General features: G+C 43.3%; 2 protein-coding genes across 2 annotated transcripts in view; both read left to right on the top strand.

Annotated features, from left to right (window-relative positions):
- The window catches only part of PDE11A (phosphodiesterase 11A), a 387,189-nt gene extending 379,590 nt beyond the window's left edge, over positions 1-7,599 (top strand). Inside the window, exon 20 of the mRNA XM_032356042.1 lies at positions 6,374-7,599. Coding sequence (XP_032211933.1) covers positions 6,374-6,532 — 159 coding nt within the window. The 3' untranslated portion in view covers positions 6,533-7,599. The remainder of the gene's footprint in view (positions 1-6,373) is intronic.
- On the top strand, positions 6,079-19,077 carry LOC116597829 (tetratricopeptide repeat protein 30A). Its single transcript, XM_032356044.1, has 3 exons — positions 6,079-6,090; positions 13,098-13,101; positions 16,303-19,077. Exon 3 carries the CDS (start codon positions 16,461-16,463, stop codon positions 18,456-18,458), a length of 1,998 nt encoding a protein of 665 aa, XP_032211935.1. The 5' UTR covers positions 6,079-6,090; positions 13,098-13,101; positions 16,303-16,460; the 3' UTR covers positions 18,459-19,077.
- Positions 19,078-21,874: the final 2,797 nt, after the last annotated feature.

Below are 21,874 nucleotides of genomic sequence, written 5' to 3'. Positions count from 1 at the left end.
GGTGATAATGTTCAGTTCCCCAAGAGAGTAAACTGAAGAGGAGGTTTGGAGGACGGTGATGAGCTCAGTTCTGGACAAGCAGTTCACTATCTCTGGGCTTCGCAGAAAAGTGGAAGGCTGGCGAGCCAAATATGCTCCTTAGCCAACTGCACTGCTGCCGTGTGGCGTGGAAAATTCAGGACTATGTTAGCTTGAATCTCTGGGAACCAAGAAACGTAGCAGTTCAACAATGTAAAAGTTTGGATTTCCTCCCCCAATTGGCCCCTTCTTTCTGAAGGCGCATACCCTCAGGAGAAGCCGCCTTTGTTCCTCAGAGATTCTCTGGCCAGTCATGTGAACCCAAAAGAATCTCAGGGCCTGCCACCGCTGGCATGCACTCCTGCCCCTCCCAGTGAAGACCTGCGCAGAGATGACACCAGCTGGTCACATCATTAGTGATTTTCCATTTCAAGGTACCAACCCTCAAATGGTCTTTTTGACATTTTTCATTCAGAAAGTAATTAATCCTGGTAGTAAAGTGATCATATCTTCATAACAGGGATATTGCCTCAAACAGTTGAGATGGGCTCCAAGTCTAATTTTATATTTTATCAAAATATTGATATTAAAGAAATACTTTATTTTTTTTAATTTATTTGTTTGAAAGAGAGAGCAAGAGAACACAAGCAGGGGGAGGGGCAGAGGGAGAGGGAGAAGCAGACTCCCCGCTGAACAAGGAGCCTGACACGGGACTCGATCCCCGGGTCCTGGGATCAAGACCTGATCGAGAGGCAGACACTTAACCCTGAGCCACTCAGGCACCCCAAGAAATACTTTAAATACATTCTTTTCCACCATGTATTGTACCTCTTAGTTTCTGATTATTTCTCTTGGGTAAGGTGGGAATGAGGGAAGACAGAAAATACTAAATCTGATTGCCAGCACTCTGGAATTATATAATTCAACCATAGGAAGTGAAAACCATCTTCTCTCTTTGGCCTTTTAAAAAAATAAATGAATAGCCAGCTCAGATAACTCCCTCAAAGTGTTGTTTGTTGTTTGTTTGTTTGTTTTGTTTTTTCAAGATTTTATTTATTTGACAGAGAGGCACACAGCAAGAAAGGGAACACAAGCAGGGGGAGTGGGTGAGGGAGAAGCAAGCTTTCTGCTGAGCAGGGGGCCAGATGCAGAGCTCAATCCCAGGACCCTGGGATCATGACCTGAGCTGAAGGCAGACACTTAACAACTTAGCCACCCAGGCGCCCCAACTCCCTCATAGTTTTGAAAAGATATTAATGACAGAGTTGGACATTTCCAAGTTCAAAGACAAATGTGGTTTTAATTTGCTTGTGCACCTTTACGCCCCCTTCCAACAACAGAGTAGAGGAGTAATGAGTCTTTCTAAGAATGTGGCTTTCTCTTTGTTTATCCCTTTGTCCCACATCTGCCCCATCTATGGAGCAGTTGAGTTCTAAGAAGTGACTGCGGTCAGCTAATAAGCACACACCAGGTCAGATGACAGCTAATGTGGACAATGATGGCAGAGAGAAAGCAGGGCCAGAATCTGAATCCTAGCAGCTTGGTGAGCTGATTTTAAAAAACATGGTCTCAGGAATAATGGTAATAGGAGAGAATACTATATTCATTTCCCAGGAGGGTCATTCTGGGATTGTTTTTACAGCAGCATTCTGCAGCAGGTCAGAGCGTCCTGACCCCACTCTCAGCCACCGGCAGCTGTCTTAGCCTCACCCCTTCTTCCTGCCACTGCTCTGGGGGCAGAGGAGAGGAAGGGCTCTTGTTCCCCAGGGCCGCTGCAGTAGGAGCTACTGACACGAAGATGACAGGCCCTATTTCCACTCTCCGTAGGAGCTCACAGGATAGCCCCCAAAACAGAGCTGTTCAAAACCACGGATAAGGGGCTTTCTTTGCTGGCCGTGAGAGAGTGACAGAGGAAAAACATGAAACAACAGTTTACAGACAGTGGACACAGGCAGATGCAGTACAATATTGTGATTCCTGAGAAAGGGGAACGACTGAAATGAGGCCTGCCATTGTCTTCGCTCACTGCTGGAGACAGCTTCCAGGCTGCAGCACAGGGAGGGAAACTGAGGCAGAGCCCTGCCCTCTTACTGAGCTGGGGAGGCAGAGCCCATAATCTGGGGAGGCCAAGGAGTTTGGAGTTCCCAGGGAAGAGGACCAGAGAATCTACCAGAGAGAGAGAGAGGGAGAGGCAGAGAGCTCCAGAGATCTGCAGAGCTGTCTTGAGTGCTCTTCACCACGTGCGTGTGGGGAGGGTGCTAAGGCTGAGGGGGAGAAAGAAACAGCAAATGGAACAAGTAGAACAATGCTCAGAGCTTGCACAGGCTGGGGAGCAGTCTATGCTCCCATCAGCCAGAATGTAAGAGAAAACCCTGGAAATGTATGAGGTACCAGGTACAGTTCTCAGAAGACTATTGTCTCAGTAGTGGCCCCAGATTAACCCTAGCCTAAAGGCTGCTCTGGACCAACCTAGCAAAGCTTAAAAGCAAGCCTCAAAAGGACCAAATTATTTACAAGTCACCTAACCACATTCCAGAACAAAACCGAAAAATGTTTAAAGAAATGCAAAAATAATAAAATAGATTAAATAAAAATCCAGTACACAGCATAAAATTCATAATGGCTGATATCCAGTCAAGAATTACCAGGCATGCAAAGAAGCAAGAAAACTTGGCCCATAATAATGAGAAAAAAAACTCAATCAATACGGACTCAGAAATGATACAGATCATGGAATCGATAGTGAAGGACATTAAGACATTTATTATGTTTTATATGTGCAGAGGGGTGGAGAAAAGATCAAGCATGATAAGCAGAGTGATGGAAGATATAAAAAAAAACAAATCAAACTTCTAGAAGTGAAAATTATGTTTTTTCAGAGGAAAATGAGAATAGATGGGATTCACAGCAGATTAAGCTCTGCAGAAGAAACTCTCAGTGTTGTAGCAATAGAAAATTAGAATTCGGTCTCTCTCCTTTCTGTACAGTCCAAGTGTTAATTTCTACACAGTACATTTGGGCTCACTCAAGCATCATAGTAATATTGTTCCACAAAGTTTTGATTTCCCTCCATCTCTGAGAGAAACCTCCAAAATGGTAAGGGAAATCAACTTAATTGAACACACACACACACATATAATGCATTGTATGTATGCATATACATGTCATACACATATTCTTTATGTGTATATATTTTCTATATGTGCTTACATATGCAGAAAAGATTTCTTGCAGGATACCCAAGAAATTGATAACTTTGATTGCCTCTAGGGAAAGAAACTAAGTGTCTGAGGCAGAGATGAAGGGAGATTTTACATTGTACCTTTTTTACCTTTTATATACATTGGACTGTGGGAATGTATTACTTATTCAAAGCATAAGTAAAATATAATAAACTGTACCTGACTGGTCACAAGGGGACTCAACAACAGAGTGAATGGAATCAGGAAACAAGTGCGTCCCTCAGCCACTGGGATGACTGGATGCCCAGGACTATGGCCAGTAGTGGGCAAGGATCCAAGGTGCTGTCTGTGGTGGGCCAGGGGGAGCTGGCATAAGCTTGGGAACCCCTGCGTGAGCCAGACAGTTGCCCCAAGGGACAGTAAGCAGAACATCCAAAGTTGGGGTTTTAGGTCAGTCTCAACCCCGACCTACACTTGGAGCAGCGCATGAGTCATCAGTCCTACGGTGCTCAAGCAGATTCCAGCTCAAATGGCCATTAGGTAGAAGTTACAAGGATACAAATTTCAGTTCAGTCTAAGGAATATGCTAAAATCAGAACCACCTGAAAAGTAGTGAGTTCACCGTCTCTCGGCATATGTAAACACTGAGAGTCACGGAGGAGATTCAGCATCCCTGGGCGGATCGCGCCAAGTATCTAACCTTTAGAGTCCCTTTGCATCTATATGGAAGTGAAGGACAAGTCAGACAGGACTTGCAAACGAGTAGCACTTGCACAGAACTCATCAGGCATCACTCACTGATGAGAAGTTTTTAGGACTATCCAAGTCTTTCTGAATAGTAGGAGCAATACCCTTAACTGATGGCACAGGATGGGACTTTTGCTACCTTAGCCTAGACCAGCACCTGCCAGGGGAAAACGATATTCTACTATGACAATTCCGTGTTTAATTGAAGAGACTGTGAAAGAGAAGGACTTCTGACAAATATGTTCTGCTCCCCCCAACCCTGGAATTTTTTTTTTTTTTTTATTCACCGCAAAGGTAGCAAGAGAGAGAACAAAGAGCTAGATAAAGGAAAGTAATCTCCATTTGGGGCTAAGCCAAATAAACTTAAATGGTTTAAGGAATAAATTGGTGGAGTAATTCGAATCATGGGCAGGTGCTATGAATGTAATTTAGTAAATGCTCGGGAACCTGCCAAGGAAGAGAAAAATGTGTTGTTTTTGAGATCATTTCCCAGCAGCTTCATAAAAGAAAACTGATTACAGGAATTTAATAAGTAAAACAGAGCCAGAAATATAGTAATCAAATGAGTTTTTAATTACATTTCAGGCAGAAAAAAATTCCAATTTGTGCTCCTGGGATTAAAAAAAAATAAGTTCTAGAGAAATGCTTTTGTAGCAGGAAAATAACATAAACACTAATTTCCATAGGAATTATACTAGTCAGTTTAATTAAAAGGCTTGATCAGAGTGAAGAGGAGCCAGTGCCAAACTATACTAAATAAAACCATGGCATTCGTTGTTACCCCCACGCTATTGTCCAAATAAAACACTGTGCATCGAGCAGAAAGCAATAACCTGCATTTTTCTCACAAAAATAAAGGGGATTTTGATCACTACCTGAGTTATTACGTCGCTATGTTTTATTTTCATATGGAATGGCTTATAAATCTAATTTAGAATTGAATGGTGGCTGGTGTGATAAAGACTGCTTTCAAGAGAGAGAATATGCTCCGTTTAAGAGACATCCATGTGGAAAAAAAAAGAGAGACATCTGTGTGAAGGGACCCCATTTTAGCCAGGTTGGAGGGCTCACGGCTCAGTAGGCTCCCTGGTTACTTCTGGGCTTTTCAACAGTCACTTAACTAACATCCAGTTGCATTTAACTCCTATCCTGGAGTAAGGGCTATCTGAGGAGATAGATCAGGTCTAATTGTTGATTTGCAGTCGTGGTAGGGAGGGACACCCCCTACAAGAAGGGCTAGTCTTTCCTCCTTTGGGAGGCTTTGCTGTGACCACCCCCTAACCACACCTCCTGCTTGAAGAAGGCTGTTCTGGAGGTTTGCTGACATTGCAGGGGCTTTGTTTCCCCTGGGACAGGTGGGACACGCCTGCAAGGTGTCTCCATGGAGCGAGGGGATCATCTGTGGCCTCAACATGAGGACCCAAAGCATTGGACAGGAACACTCCCTTTCCATGGGCTAACACCCCCACAGCTCCTCGTCGATCCTTGTTTTATTCATTGCTTTGTTCCATGACAGAGGCCATCCATGTTTCGTAAAGTTGGAAGGTTATACCATTAGGGAGTAGGGGACCCTTGGTTTTTTTTTTTTTTTTTTTTTTTTTTAAAGATTTTATTTATTTATTTGACAGAGAGAAATCACAAGTAGATGGAGAGAGGCAGGCAGAGAGAAAGAGAGGGAAGCAGGCTCCCTGCTGAGCAGAGAGCCCGATGCGGGACTCGATCCCAGGACACTGAGATCATGACCTGAGCCGAAGGCAGCGGCTTAACCCACTGAGCCACCCAGGCGCCCTGTTTTTTTTTTTTTTTAATAACAAAATTGAGTAAAGGAGAATATATTTAGGATAGTCTCCTGCAAGTAGGATCCTGAATCCTGGGTTGGCCTCCAGCCTCAGCCTGTGTCCTCGTCCCTCCTCCCCTCTGCGGCACCCGGCCCTCACCTCCCCATTCCTGTCTCCCTTCTTGCGCATCCATCTCCATGTTCACATCCACATCTGTACATTTAGCGCAGCTCCCAGATCCTCAGCGTGAAAAATGAGCACCTTTTCTTCTTTCAGGATGTTACCTGGCCTTTCTTATTCAGGTGAGTCCACCCAGAACCATCCGTGGTGAAGCAAATGGAAGGTATATCTTGGTCAAAACTGAAGTTCATGGTCTATTGAGATCTGGAGGTCTCCGTGGTAGACAACAATAGACCTATTAGTAATGTGTGAGCTGGATATTTTGTGCCTTGCCTTGTCTGGGTTCTATTAATGTAACACAGTGGTGTCACATGCATATTCGCTTCTTGTAAATAGCTCTTGTTTACCAAAATAATTATCACCTCTCATTTCTTACAGCCAGTTTCCATTGTCCTCAACAATGAAAGCTGGAAAATCATGTCAGTGACTCGGGTTCTTCTCCTCTACCTGTTTTTTGTTTTATTTCAGGCATTGGTGAAGGTCAATGTGAAACTGAAGCCGATGCTGGATTCCGTGGCCGCGAACAGAAGAAAGTGGGAAGAGCTGCACCAGAAAAGGCTGCTGGCGTCTGCTGCCTCTCCCTCCTCCTCCAGCCTCCTGCTGGCCGCAGAGGAAGACAGAAACTAACCATCCAGCTTCGCTGCCATGGCAAAATGACTGTGTCCTGACGGGCCGGCTTTGTCCAGTCCACAGCATCCCTTTGTTGCTTTTAGCTCCAGCGGACAGAGTCTCAGTTTGCGTGGGGGAAGCATGCCTGGGCTTTTACCTTGAAGTGCGGTTAGCACAATAGGAGGAATGGAGCAGCAGGTGGGGAGGGAGAACCGCCTGGGGGCCTCAGCTTTCCCTGTGAGCATCCAGGGGCTGAGCCTGAGACAGGGCAGAGGAGCCAGGACCTGAGCACAGCCAGCCGTGGTCCTTCCCAACCCAGGGAGCCCGGAGCAGTGAGGACACCCTTAGCGCTGCTTCACTTCCTAGCTCACCCTTCATTGGTTACAGGCTAAGCAAGGCCTGCCTTTGCATCCCCTCCTGAGCCCTCTTTTGTCCCCAGAATCCCACTTTGTATTCTGTAGCGGTATCTTATTTTTATCCTAAAGCTTCTTAATGTTGGATCAGAGCCTTTAGAATTGCCTAAGAGATAAACTCTATCATTGCCTCCTTAAGAGATTAACTATAGTATTCTTTTAAAAAAAAACAATCATTTCTAGTTTTCCCCTTAAAAGGCCCATAGTAGGGAGACAACAGATGTGTTTGTGTCACTGGTGTTTCTACAACATTCATAACACTGCATTGGGATTGCGGTCACCTTTTTCAGTTTTTTAAAATTAAACCTTCGTTGTAGACCAAGCCTTCTCCCAGAAGGAAAGGGGTAATAGACTTTAATTAAAGGAGGGATGAAAGGAAGTCCATAGCTGGATTTACTACAAGAAACATATGAGTACTTCGGAACTATTCCCAATAGCAGAGACATTTTATGGACATAGAAACATGGAGAATGATCAGTGACTACCCTGAGTTCTCTTAGGGATAAATTTTTGTATACCATTTAAGGTTCCCACCAAAACCAACCTAAAGCCAAATGCAGTGGTCCGCAATTTTTTATTTTTCCTTAAGTGTAAGAAATCATGCTTGAAAAGTGAAGAGATAACAGTCTGGCATGAAGACAAATACATATTGTCTAGGAAACTAAGTTTATAATTAAAATAAACAATATTAAATCAATGCAATGACCACAAAACTCCTTTGCTCCCCATTTTACCCGAGACATTGAGGACATGGTTTGATTCATCCAAAGAACACTGGACTAGAAGCTAGACTTCCTACCCTGGCTTTGGCAGGATTGATTGGGTGACTGTTGACAAGTCACCTAACTTCTCCCAGCCTGTTTCATTTGTCAAATGAGATTACATTAGGAAAGGATTTTCAGACATATTTTAACCTCAGAACTCTTTGTGCAAATAAATCTTACAAGGAATGCCCAAGATATAAAACATTTAATAGCTGAAATTCTCTGTTTGAAGCCAGGTTGGGGGATCCAGAACCCCTGTAAATTCTCTTCTTTTTGATTACACATGATGTGGTCCATAAAGGAGCTCTGAGGAGTTGGAAGATCCCTGGACTAGATGTACCTTGAAGTCCGTTCCAGCTCTGGAAAATCCTAAGTTCACCATTTTTGTTCTTGTTGTTGCTGGTCAATATCAGTTACTAACTTGACTCCTCAAGAATTAAAGAAATAGGGGCTGTGTTCCTCAAAGAGCATGGTTTCCCCCGGAGAACACAACAGATATTCCGGCAATGTTTAAAGAATGGGTAAATGAAGGTATCAAAATGGGAGGGAAGAGCATGTATCAATGGGGAAGACAGGATTCTTTTTTTTTTTTTTTTAAGATTTTATTTATTTATTTGACAGAGAGAGATCACAAGTAAGCAGAGAGAGGGGGAAGCAGGCTCCCTGCCAAGCAGAGAGCTGGATGCGAGGCTCGATTCCAGGACCCCAAGATCACGACCTGAGCCAAAGGCAGAGGCTTAACCCACTGAGCCACCCAGGGGCCCCAACGTAAGATTCTTTATGGCAAGAATTAAAGTAACAGAAAATTATAAAGCAGGCAAAGGGGGGGGCAACAAAGATGAGGATGAGAAGCAAAAGACACCTAAACAAGAAAAGATGCCGAGGCAGCTGGTAAGAGGACTGCCAAAGACAAAGTAAACGTCAATCCAAACAAAGAAAAATGGCGCTTCGAACCACCCCCCACCCAAATGAGGATGCAGAATCCTGCCATCAATTGCTTAGAAAAGAGAGACACTGGAGGGGGGTTTGGCCAAAGACAGAAGGAGGGAGTGGGAGCCTAAACAATAAGGTTCCTAGCTCGCCTTCACAGCTGCCTCTGCAGGGAAGGCTGGGGGAACCGGGGGAGAAAATGAGTGCAGGGGAAATTGCCTCTGCAGGGCAGGTAAGAGGACGTTGTTCAGATTTATGGATTTTATTAAGCCAGTTTTCTGAATCACTCTGCTATAAAGGAAAATAGCTTCTGCCATGCTGTCTCGCCTCCTTCAGGTGAGGAACAAAGCGGGGGGCGGAGTTGGGGACAGACCCTGGTCCGGGCGGCTGCAGGCTGCCGCTCAGAAGCACTGCAGGTGTTTTCAGCTATTGCCACATCGTGTTTATATCACAAACGGGAATTGAAAATCAGTCCGCGTGAGGCAGAGACAAACCCACATCTGTTATCATCCCCAGCAATAAATAAATAAAGAGCCCCGACAGACGGATGCCAGTCTATCTAGAGCAAAATTTTAAAGCATGTGCTTTATGATAAAACTAGACCCGGGGTCCGACGGAGACTGCAGGCGGCTGGGGGTACTGTGGCCGACCCGAACGTTGATGCTACATATTGCTAAGGGGAACATAATTTATAGCACAAACCCTACGGCTTCCACGAAGGTTGAGCTTTCCTCTCATTTTCTTGCCTTTTTATTGGCTTCACTGCACGGTTGCCAATAGCAACAGCCACTGGTAGCAAGGGGAGTTCAACACCATCGCAATCTGCCATACACTGGAGCCCTGACAATGTCAACCATCAATCAAGTAGCTGTTTGTAATTGCCTCCATCTATTTTTCCTGTCTCGAGGTATCTTTCCTATTGTGGGTCAAAATTCGGGAACTGCTGACTAATGCCATGGGTCTGTTCCTCAGAGACCATGAAGCAGTGGAAAAGGACAGCAGCGCCCTCCCTGTGCAACCCCCCGGGGTGAGAGGTTGAACACTTGCAAGTTGGAGATATTTTTAATCCCTTTTCTAAATAATGCATAATTTTCCAAGACTGTGAGGTATGTGTGGTTATCTATATACTCTGCTTTTCTGCAAAACACAGAAATTCTCTCAGACTGTATTATCAGTGTTTACTTCCTACTGGAAGAAGGCATTTGAAATGTGAGCCTTCTTATAAAACCTTCAACTGACCAGATGATGTTCACTTCCTTTAGTCTCTTGGCCATTAATGGTTGTAATGACTTCATCCTACTTTCTCTGCCTGATGTATTTTTTCAGACATGCTATTTATTTTCTTATTAGTCAAAGTGTACATAATACATGCTCAGCCTATCATGTAGCTTGTGATCGTGGCCAGGGGGAACAGTGTGCAAACTCAAAAGGGCACCAGGCAAAGCTGAGCTGATAGGGACCCCCATCCCCTTGGTCACCAGCTGGACCTGTTCTCTTGGGACTCTTCAGGTCCTGGGTTTCCCACCTGCAAAATAAAAGCACTGGCTCTTACTCAATTCATTTCTACACCAGAAGACCAAGCTGTATCTTTTAAAATGTTTTCCACATAATGGTCTTACTTACTCATCTCAAATAAAATAGGAACAGACCTAGAGAGGTCATCTTCTAAAGACAAAATAAAAAGTTACATCCATGGGATAGATATAAAATACCCTTCCCACAGATACATCAGAGCCTGCCTGCAGTGATCCTGAATGATATGGTCATCGGTACAATTTCTTTAAAAATATACCCTTTTACTTCGTAGAGGACAATTTTAGATCATCTCATATCTAGATGTCCTATAAATGGCAGTCACTTTAATTTAGAAGTCAATTTATTAAATGAGTCGGATGAAATTAAAATTGCCTGTGTTTCTTATTTCTAAGATCTGAGAGGTCTCTACAGTTCCAGGTATTTTATATTTGTATACACACTGGGTTGGGTTAGAAATAATCTTTAAAATTTTGTTAGCATCATAGTACTATCTAATATTAACGCTACAGGAATTCAGTTGCTTTTATCATGTATCGAGATTTATCATACTTTATCCACTTACCTTAGGTCATTAAACAGAGTCTGCTCAATTTACTTTGCGGTACAATTATTTTAAAATCCATTTCTCCTGCAGACTCTTAATGAATTGCAGAAAGATAAAATATAGTCTTGGCCCCAGAAATAGTGTGAAACAACCTCCTTCGAGCAGGACAGAAATCTAAACAACTGGGGAAGATTTAAATCTAAACAAAAATGTCTGGGCTGGAAAAAAAAAAAAATCTCAAAGAAGATTCATTAAACAGAACAAAACCTAATTTGGCCCCTAAAAACTTGGGCCATGCTGGCGCACGGAGGTTTCATTCCCTGCTTCAACGTTAACAGTCTCTGAAATAGTTGTTCCGCCGCTTGCTGTCAAGAACTCCCCAAACTCAAAAGCGGCAGGAAATGTAAAGGTGGAGCCTGGCTACAAGAAGGCCTGAATTGCCTAAGTGAGCAGTCAGAATCCCAGACAGAGATGGCGGAAACAAAATGAAGCGTGTCCGGGGACTCTGATGAGCCGCACACGGCTCAGCACTGCCTAGTGTCCTGCTCACACCGTTTGTGTACTCTCTTTTCCTCAGCTAGAAATCTGGGGTTACATCTTCTCTAATTTAATTCTGAACGCTCTTGCATATTTGGCACATCTCTCAACAGGGCTAAAGATCAGCTGTTTATCTGCGGGGCGTTATCTATACCAATGTTGCCCAAGGTATACACTGGTACAGAAATATGTTTATTAAGTAAATGAAGTATTCACTGTATCCAAAAATGTGCTGTTTGAAGCTATCATCTATCTTTGTGTTCACGTCGTGTGTGTTGACATGTGTGTTAGAATCTCCATTTGTTTTCTTTAGATTTAGATCAAATCATCTTTAGAAGAATTAAGAAAGGAGAGAGAGAGAAAAAGGGTAGGGAGAGAGATTAAAGAAACAGCGTTCTATGGAAATAAGAGACTAGGTTTTTTTAAGTCTCATTTCCATGGGAGAAAACTATTTTTGCCATTTTATTTTGATATACAATAATCTAAAAAGGATCCCCTCCAGATTTGCTTCCTTATTATTATTATTCTACACAAAAGAAGGAAAATACGTCTTCAGCTGAGTTGTCTGGAGTCACTCCCTTTGTGCGCATTTGCCGGGCTGATGTTGCACTGTTAGAACACAACCTTGCAGATTGGCATGGCCATTTCCCAAGCAACCAGTTCATGAGTTTGAGACAGTCCGCTTTAAGAGACCTAAATATATCTGTTTTTAATAAAATCCTTAAAGCTTAATGAAGCCTCTGGAATAATCTTTCTCTCTCAAGAAGGGTGATTTAAAGGCTGAAAGAGGCAAGCATGCATCCGAATAGCGACAATTTAAACTCTGTCAATTCAACGCATTGACCTTGTCTGGATCTGTGATGTTTGCCCATATGAGAGGGATACTGAGACCGTCCTGTTCGTGGAGCATTTTAAAGATGACAAAAGGTTCTTCAAATTATTGACGATTTTCTGGAGGGAGAAAAATCTGCAGCCCGAACGCGGGCTCCTGTGTCCGTTACAGATTGCTCGAATTTGCATGGGCAATTACACAAGGGGATCACATCAACGCGGGGCTGCCAGCCACACTGACGCCATACAATTACACAACGGCTCCGGTGCTTAAACTTTAAAATTCTTACACCATTGTGCCTGTTCTATTAGAACAAACTGCAGCAAATGATCCAAAGCCAATTCAAATGACTGGAGAGGAGGCGCCCAGGGGGAGCGAGGGAAGAGGGGCAGTGTGGCTCCTCCCGGCGCACTGAAGCAATCGCCAGGTCCTGCGAGCGGGCTGCAGCCACCACAGGCTCCTTTTTGCACTTTGCCCATGATTTTCCATGGGGCCAATGAGAAGAGTCATCTAATTCATAGGATGCTGTGAGGATTCATGAGGGAGTCAGACAAAGCAGGACCTGGTCCTGGTACAGAAGGTACTGCATAAACACGAGGCTTAGAGTAGCTAAGCTACTCTGGATGGTTGACTGCTTTCTTTAAAGGTCAGGATCCACAGTTGTGCCTTCTCTACTAATTCTATTTATAAACCAGAATGCTATTGTGTTCCCCCATAACTTCATTTACATAATAACACTGTAAGCACCCAAATGTAAGCTACTTGATTAAAAACAAAACAAAACACCCAAGGTATATCTAAGAAGGAAATCTAATTAAAATATTAAGAAAGCTGAAACTACCAGCAAAAAGAGAGTTCATAATGAGGTTCAATGGCTTAGTATCTGAGCATAAATGTCCCCAAGTGTTAATCTGGTATACGACCTTTCCAAAAGTGTTAAAAGATTAAACGGATGCTCCTAAAAGTCAATTATGTTGCCAATTTGGCACTGATTTATTCTTTTTCCCTGCTTATTGATGAGAGGAAGCAAGGTAACAGCTCCTAAAACTGGACATCATGAAGAAAATGGCCTGCAATGAGAGGGATAAAGAAAGAACAACTGGCAAATGGTTTTGCAGAAGGTCTTCCATTGTCAAGGACGATGTCTGCCCACAGCTGTGGTAGTTGTGATATTCAGAAATGACCACTTCACCTATGGGAAAGGATCACATTTGCAAGATAAATACAAAATCATACCTTCCAACTGTTTCACAATGCTGACTAGATTACACAAATATATAGAACAGGATTTGATCATCTCCGTTTTGCAGGCAGAAACATAAGCATATGAAGAACTAAACGTCATGTTTTTAGCTCCTACACATTTTGCCTGAATGGAAATTTTCTACGTGGTGAACATGCATCGTCCCTTATGCAGCGAAAGCCATCAAGTCCAACACCATTTTCTCAACGCCTAGTTTCTTTCAGTAAAGCACTAAATCATTTTACTGCAACCACCAAATGCTTTCTTATCGCTAGGAATGGTACGATACATTTAGTTTTTGATACATGCTCTAGTTTTCAAGATTCTGTTGGAAACAAAATGAGCCTTTATGGCATTTTATAATATTCCATCCCATTTATTGCTTTCCAGAATTTCTATCATTAATTAATGGGCCTTCTTTCCCTCTCCCCCCACCAAAAAACCTAATCTATTCCCCAACTGCCTATCAGAGACTAAATAAAAGTCAGTCTATCACAGCAGCAGTGATGGTCGTGCCAATTTCACAGTGTGATTTGTGCACTCATTTCATTTTGAAAATGACCCTGCCCTCCATCTGTCTAAACCGAATGTCCTGTGCTTTTTTCAAGCCAGGCCTTGGGAGCAGCAGCACATGAAATAACGGGAAAGACACAGAGCAGCCTCCCTCTTGTCCCCATCAGCTGCCACACCCACAGACAGGTACCAACACAAAGAGGGGACCCCAACTGATGCCTGAAGGGATCAGGGAAATTTGAGAGACAGCAGATAGTCCTTCTATTTTTCATCCATTTCCAAGAAGCCATTCGAAGATGAATGCTTTACATGATACAAATACAATTCTGAAAGAAAGACTGACAGACTGAAGATAAAAAGATAGTTTCCCATTTCTATGTTCTGTTGTCCTAACTTGATTTAATAGTAACTTACCCAAAGTAACAGTTCACACAAAAGGATTTTAAAATATTGAGCCTGAGTTTCCAAGAGACAAATGTAGTCAGGCAGCCATAAAGGTGAAGATCCTTCTACACCTCAATTATCAGGCAGCACTAATCAGCTTCTACCAACTCACATACCTGCTGAGTTGAAGGCCCTAAAAGGGTGCAACCTAGAGGTTAGGTTGAAAGAAGTCTCTGAGTAGAGTTCTAATAGTTCTCCCTGCCTGTTTTCTCGGGTTATTTTAGGTGTGCAAGAAACCCCACTCAATCCTTTGAAATGTGTGGTTTGTTCCTCTCTTGGTATTCATGCAGTGGTAAGTTCCTTTTCTGATCCCTCAGAACTTCACAGCTCTGTCAATTTCTCAGCAAGAAAAAAGACTGAGTAAGTACAAAATTCAGCTGTTTTCTCATATGAACAATCACACACGGGGGGAAGTCTCCTCCTAGATAGACCAGGTGACTAGAAGCTATACCACCTCACCCACTAATTAAGTCCTAACATCTGCTCACAGCTGCCATTCAGATCTGGAAGTTCAAATTTCTACTGCCCACACCAAGTTGGCTGAATGGAGGAAAATAACTCTAATCTTCCATTCTACAAACTGGCCACAAACACTGGGCTCATACAAACTCATCTATATGGGATATACAGAATGAGTTATTTATCAGTTACTATTACCTACTGAAACTAGATGTTGGACATCATGGTACAGCTGCTAACTACCTACCTGTGTGGTCTTTTTTTTTTTTTTTTCCAAGATTTTATTTATTTATTTGACAGAGAGAGATCACAAGTAGGCAGAGAGACAGGCAGAGAGAGGAGGAAGCAGGCTCCCTGCTGAGCAGAGAGCCCAATGTGGGGCTCAATCCCAGGACCCTGGGATCATGATCTGAGTGGAAAGCAGAGGCTTTAACCCACTGAGCCACCCAGGCGCCCTACCTGTGTGGTCTTAAGCAAATAACTTAAATCTTTCCAGTACACAGATTCCTTATCTGTAATATACAGCATATGGAGTGGTTATTAAGGTCAGAAAAAATGTACATATTTATTCGACAGACAAAGATCGCAAGTACACAGAGAGGCAGGCAGAGAGAGAGGAAGGGAAGCAGGCTCCCTGCTGAGCAGAGAGCCCGATGTGGGGCTCGATCCCAGGACCCTGGGATCATGACCTGAGCCGAAGGCAGAGGCTTTAACCCACTGAGCCACCCAGGCACCCCTAGAAAAAATGTACATAAACGGCCTAATAATACAAGATGGTTGATGTCGGGTCTCAAATTTACATACAGATAAGGTGCTTGGGCAGCAAAACTATAAAGGAGGAAGATAAAGGACTTGCACTTAAGTCTTTAATCAAACAGCAAACGCACGCTTTTATTTCGACACCGTTTATCTTAGGGACTAGACAGACGAATGCAAATGATGGAAGACCAGTGGTGATTTAGGTAGATCAAGGAGGAATGGTTTCTTTTTGTAGTGAAAGCCAAAGGACTAGGGCAGGAGATGCAGCCACGTTTAAACGCAGCCATCTGCTCTGTAATAATTGTTTCTCAAAAATAAGGGGACTGGAGACACTTTAATCTAAAAATACCAAACACAAAACCATTTCCTACTGTGAAAACAACAAAGATAAAGGCTTCTGAAAGCATGCTCTCGAGGCATTCTTAAAAAAGAACCTACTCTTAATTACAGGGCAATTCCAAGGAGACAGTCCGCCCGCTAATTTACATACAGAACTACAACCGATACCGTTTGAATGCACTGCACACTAAAAAAGGCGTAAAAAGCAAAGGATTTCAGACCATAACCCTTCCTCCCTTAGTGCCAGACAGCCAAGTCATAGAACCGGCAGACAGCGACTTTCTAAACTCTACCGGGAAAGAGTACAGAAGCCTCGTCTCCCCTTCCTGTGAGTTCGTCCCGCGAGACTACGCACCCAGCATGCAGTGCGGCCACGTTCCGGCTACGCCGCGACTAGAGTGGTGCATGCCGGGAAGTGAAGTTTTCATCTCTTGAGCCACCCGGCCGCTTTTGTTCAGTCTTGTGTTACATAAAGTCTTCGAGGACAGGATTAATAATGGAAAAACTTACTTCATTTATTACTTTTTATTCCTAATGGGTTTATTCCGTTACAAAGTAATCTCAACAAGCAGCCTTCCGTTTCCGGCGGGCTCGTTGCCGTGGTAACCAGCACGCACCACCGGGGCGGCGGTTATGGCCGGGCTCAGCGGCGCGCACATCCCCGATGGGGAGTTCACCGCGGTCGTGTACCGCCTCATCCGCGACTCCCGCTACGCCGAGGCCGTGCAGCTGCTGGGCGGCGAGCTCCAGCGGAGCCCGAGGAGCCGCGCCGGCCTGTCGCTGCTGGGCTACTGCTACTACCGCCTGCAGGAGTTCGCGCTGGCTGCCGAGTGCTATGAGCAGCTGGGCCAGCTGCACCCCGAGCTGGAGCAGTACCGCCTGTACCAGGCCCAGGCCCTGTACAAGGCCTGCCTCTACCCAGAGGCCACGCGGGTGGCCTTCCTCCTGCTGGACAACCCCGCCTACCACGGCCGGGTCCTCCGCCTGCAGGCCGCCATCAAGTACAGCGAGGGCGACCTGCCCGGGGCCAAGAGCCTGGTGGAGCAGCTGCTGAGTGGGGAAGGGGGCGACGACAGTGGGGGCGAGAACGAACTGGACGGCCAGGTCAACCTGGGTTGTTTGCTCTACAAGGAGGGACAGTACGAAGCCGCGTGCGCCAAGTTCCTCGCGGCCCTGCAGGCTTCGGGCTACCGGCCTGACCTCTCCTACAACCTGGCTTTGGCCTATTACAGCAGCCGGCACTACGCCTCGGCTCTGAAGCATATTGCCGACATTATTGAACACGGTATCCGCCAGCACCCAGAGTTAGGTGTGGGCATGACCACGGAGGGCATCGACGTGCGAAGTGTTGGCAACACGTTAGTCCTTCACCAGACTGCCCTGGTGGAAGCCTTCAACCTCAAGGCCGCCATCGAGTACCAACTGCGAAACTACGAGGTGGCCCAGGAAACCCTCACGGACATGCCACCTAGGGCAGAAGAAGAGTTAGACCCCGTGACCCTGCACAACCAGGCGCTCATGAACATGGATGCCAGGCCTACCGAGGGGTTTGAAAAGCTGCAGTTTTTGCTCCAGCAGAACCCCTTCCCCCCGGAGACCTTTGGCAACCTGCTGCTGCTCTACTGTAAGTACGAGTATTTTGACCTGGCAGCCGATGTCCTGGCGGAGAATGCCCATTTGACCTACAGGCTGCTCACACCCTATCTCTATGACTTCCTGGACGCCATGATCACTTGCCAGACAGCCCCAGAAGAGGCTTTCATTAAGTTGGACGGGCTGGCAGGGATGCTGACTGAACAGCTCCGGAGACTCACCAAACAAGTACAGGAAGCAAGACACAATAGAGATGATGAAGCTGTCAAAAAGGCAGTGAATGAGTACGATGACACTCTGGAGAAGTACATTCCCGTGTTGATGGCCCAGGCAAAGATCTACTGGAACCTTGAGAATTATGCAATGGTGGAAAAGATCTTCCGCAAGTCTGTGGAATTCTGTAATGACCATGATGTGTGGAAGCTGAACGTGGCTCATGTCCTGTTCATGCAGGAAAACAAATACAAAGAAGCTATCGGTTTCTATGAACCCATCGTCAAGAAGCACTATGACAACATCCTGAATGTCAGTGCTATTGTGCTGGCTAACCTGTGTGTTTCATACATTATGACAAGTCAGAATGAAGAAGCCGAGGAGTTGATGAGGAAGATCGAGAAGGAGGAAGAGCAGCTGTCCTATGATGACCCAGATAAGAAAATCTACCACCTCTGCATTGTGAATTTGGTGATAGGGACGCTCTACTGTGCCAAAGGAAATTACGACTTTGGTATTTCTCGGGTTATCAAAAGCCTGGAACCTTATCATAAGAAACTGGGAACTGATACCTGGTATTATGCTAAAAGATGCTTCCTCTCCTTGTTAGAAAACATGTCAAAACACATGATTGTGCTTCGTGACAGTGTTATTCAAGAATGTGTCCAGTTTCTGGAACACTGTGAACTTTATGGCAGGAACATACCTGCCGTTATTGAACAACCCCTGGAAGAAGAAAGAATGCATAGTGGAAAGAATACAGTCACATATGAATCCAGACAGTTAAAAGCTTTGATTTATGAGATTATAGGATGGAATATGTAGTAATGTCTGATAATGTCATTTATCAAAATGGCTCTTTTACTTACATTTGGTCCTCTATTTTGTTTGTATCCATACTTTGACATCTTTGCATTTGTTACATATTGAGCCTTGTACAGTTTATAATTGAAATAGTTTAGATGTAACTCTTGAGAAACCTCACAAAAAGATATATAATAAAAGAACTTGTACCCTAGAAGGATTTATGAAAAAGTTCAAAAGTGAAAGAGGAAGTTGTGTCAATATTCTTAATGCCCATGTTCTCATTTGTATTTCATTCTTTGCTTTATCCTGAGGAAACCCTCCATCATAAGATTACATCTTGCAGAGAGCAGGCACTATCAACTATATGGTAAATCTGGACATTAATAATTATTGATTGCAAAAATTTCATGTTCTACAACAATTTACCCTTATAATTACATTAATTTATAATGCAGACATTTTGGAAAGAGTATAGCGTTTGTGCTGAGTGTTGCAGTATGGTTGTAATGCTTGAGCAAAAATTCCTTGTGTTCTAGATATTGTTGCTGTTTTTAATTTGCAAGATTCATGGGAAATTTTGTGCCATAACAAAATTAGGATGCTATGGTGTGGATACAATAAACTACTGACAAATTTCCATGGTTTTCTTTTGCTCCATTTGAATATGTGAAGGTAAACATGATCCTTCTATTTATGGATTTGATCTTTAACAATGATTAACAGTAGGTAGCTTTAGAACTGTACTTAAATTTAGGACACATTCATGCTGGAGTTTGTTTCCATGTTGTAGCCTCTTGAAAAAAAAAAAATATTCCACACTATTTCCATGACTCCAACATACTCTCCTACTCACACTATAGATGGAGTGATATGTCAGTGAATTCTGAAACTAGTAGATAAATAATGCCTGTTTCATATACAAAACCCTATCAATAGTATTTTAAGCTTCTCACTGTGACCCTATTTATTCTGTTCAGGCATTTAGTTTTCTATAAGCTGCTAGAGCTTCATTATTTGTTTCCCCCACCGCTTACCTATTCTCTCCTAAATGTAAATTCCCCATTCTACCTGGCTTAGAAAAAAAAAAAAAAATGGTATTAGGTTGAACCATATGGAAGTTCTGATTTAGAAAGTTTTCAACCTATAGTAACAGCAATTTCGTTGGTTGGACCATTCACCGCTCCATGAATGATAGGGATCCTGCTCCTGCTAATAATGCAGTATTTCCCCCTTCGAAGAGGAACAAACTAGCTACACAGGTATCTAGATGCATTATGCTCCGAATAATTCCTCGATAGCATGACATCTTTGGGTGTTGAAATGCTGTCAGACAGTTTGGCTGATTAGGAATACTAAAATATGGTATCTAATTTATGTCTCTTTTAGTCTGTACCATTTATGTAGTTGATAGTGATGGTTCCATATTTGGAAGAAAATCTGAAGGAATCTTTGAGTTTATATGCCGTATATTGGAGAATACTTCCCATTTGATTAGGAAATACAGGGAACACTAGTGTACTTAGTAGCGTGACTCCTTTCCTATCCCAGCCAGTTCCTTCTACTGGAATTAACTACCAACGTACAGAAATATTTGCTGAAATATTTGCTGTCGTTACCGTGGTAACCAGCACGCACCACCGCGGCGGCGGTTATGGCCGGGCTCAGCCGCGCGCACATCCCCGATGGGGAGTTCACCGCGGTCGTGTACCGCCTCATCCGCGACTCCCGCTACACCGAGGCGGTGCAGCTGCTGGGCGGCGAGGATGGAATATGTAGTAATGACTGATAATGGCATTTATTTTAAAATTTTTTATTTGGTCCTCTACCTGTATTTATCTTTGGCAACGTTATTTTTATTTGGTCCTCTACCTGTATTTATCTTTGGCAACGTCTTCACATGTTACATATCGAGCTTTGTACACTTAAAATTATAACAACAAATATTCTGCTTGAGGAATCTTTCTATTTAATTGAGTAAGGATCCCTCAGTATGAGCTAGCTCACTTTGGTATTCTCTGTGCCAGAAGTCACCAGGTTTGCCATCAAGCAACAATTGCTAGAGCGATGTTTTTGCGTAACCAAATTAACTCCACAGTTTATATCCTAATCTTAGGCTGTAGAAAAGGATGAGACTTGAGTCAAAGAACTATTAGAGTGGGTTTGTTTGCATTCTTCTGGTGACCGCTATGTAAATGATTGCTAGACCATGGCTGGACATTTCTTCAATCAGCAATCAAGACCCTTCCGTTGTGCCATCCTGGGATACACTTTGTGGTCCAATAAGACCAATTCTGACCTTAACTACATACCTCCACTCCATTTTTTTTTTTAGTCCTGTGTACTTTGGGTCTCAACTGAGTTAAGTTTGGACCTGGGCCTAAGCTCTTGTAGACTTAAAAGTACTAAATGAATGAGAATTCATTTTTGGATTCTTTTCAGGTTATGAGGTTTGGTCTGTGGTTTAATGTTCCTTCCATAATTTGATTGATTGGTTGATCTTAAATTTATACAATACTTCCCCTAGTTTTCCATTTTTTTATTTTCCAGGATTGATTGTGCCTCCTTGTGAACAGTGACAAATAATCAAATGTAAAAACTTTCTAATGTGTTCAGCATAGGGAAAAGTTAAGCACTGGACTGACAATGAAAAGGCTAAGAGGAGCTCCAGACCGCCCACAGTCAAGTTTTTACCTTCAGAAATTCATTTACCCCGTGAGGTGCCGCATCATTTGAACTACTAGATGCTTTTTACAATTACTTCTAGATATAACGTCTGATTCCACACAACCATACAGAAGAAAGCTGACTGCCTTTGTGACCTGTCTATTTAAACAAGTCAGTCAGGAAACAATATATATAATTACATTTCAAATGAATATTTCCTGGTATTTGGGCTTACGGTAGAAGTCTGTTGTCACTTTTTGTTGGGTACTACAACATACTGATTACTACTAAGAAATACAGATTTTTGCCTTTTTCTACTTGGAGCTTTTTCTTATGACTCTATGAAGGTATAAAAGGCCAGTCCTTGTTCTCAGTTCTGGGTTGTGCATAAATTAAGAATTTTGTAAATATTTAAAAATTATTTCACTCACCCTTTTAGTTTTATCCACTCATTTATCTATTTGGCGGGGAAGGGAAGATTTGCTTTTAATTCTTCCAAAAAAATGTTATACCACAAGTGATACGTAAATGACATATACTCCAGGAGTTCTATTAACAGGATATTATAATATGCATTTTTAAGTCAATTATTCTTGAAATAATTAGAGCTCCTCCTATCCAATGTGAAAACCTCCAGCTGCCAATCTGCCAGAAGTCTGGAAACAGAGGAACAGGTGAGGTGAAGATGAAGCAGAGATGTAGCTATGTGATTTACTTCACGACCCACCTTGGATCCCCTTCGTGTCCAAATCTCAGTAGTTAATCAAATG

This window comes from Mustela erminea, chromosome 8 (genome assembly GCF_009829155.1).
Source record: "Mustela erminea isolate mMusErm1 chromosome 8, mMusErm1.Pri, whole genome shotgun sequence".
In the NCBI taxonomy this organism is placed as follows: Eukaryota; Metazoa; Chordata; class Mammalia; order Carnivora; family Mustelidae; genus Mustela; species Mustela erminea.
The sequence above is the reverse complement of the archived record's forward strand: the minus strand, read 5'-3'. Positions and strand labels throughout refer to the sequence as shown.

Coding starts and splice junctions, on each gene's coding strand:
- LOC116597829 (XM_032356044.1), top strand. CDS start 16,461: ATGGCCGGGCTCAGCGGCGCGCACATCCCCGATGGGGAGTTCACCGCG.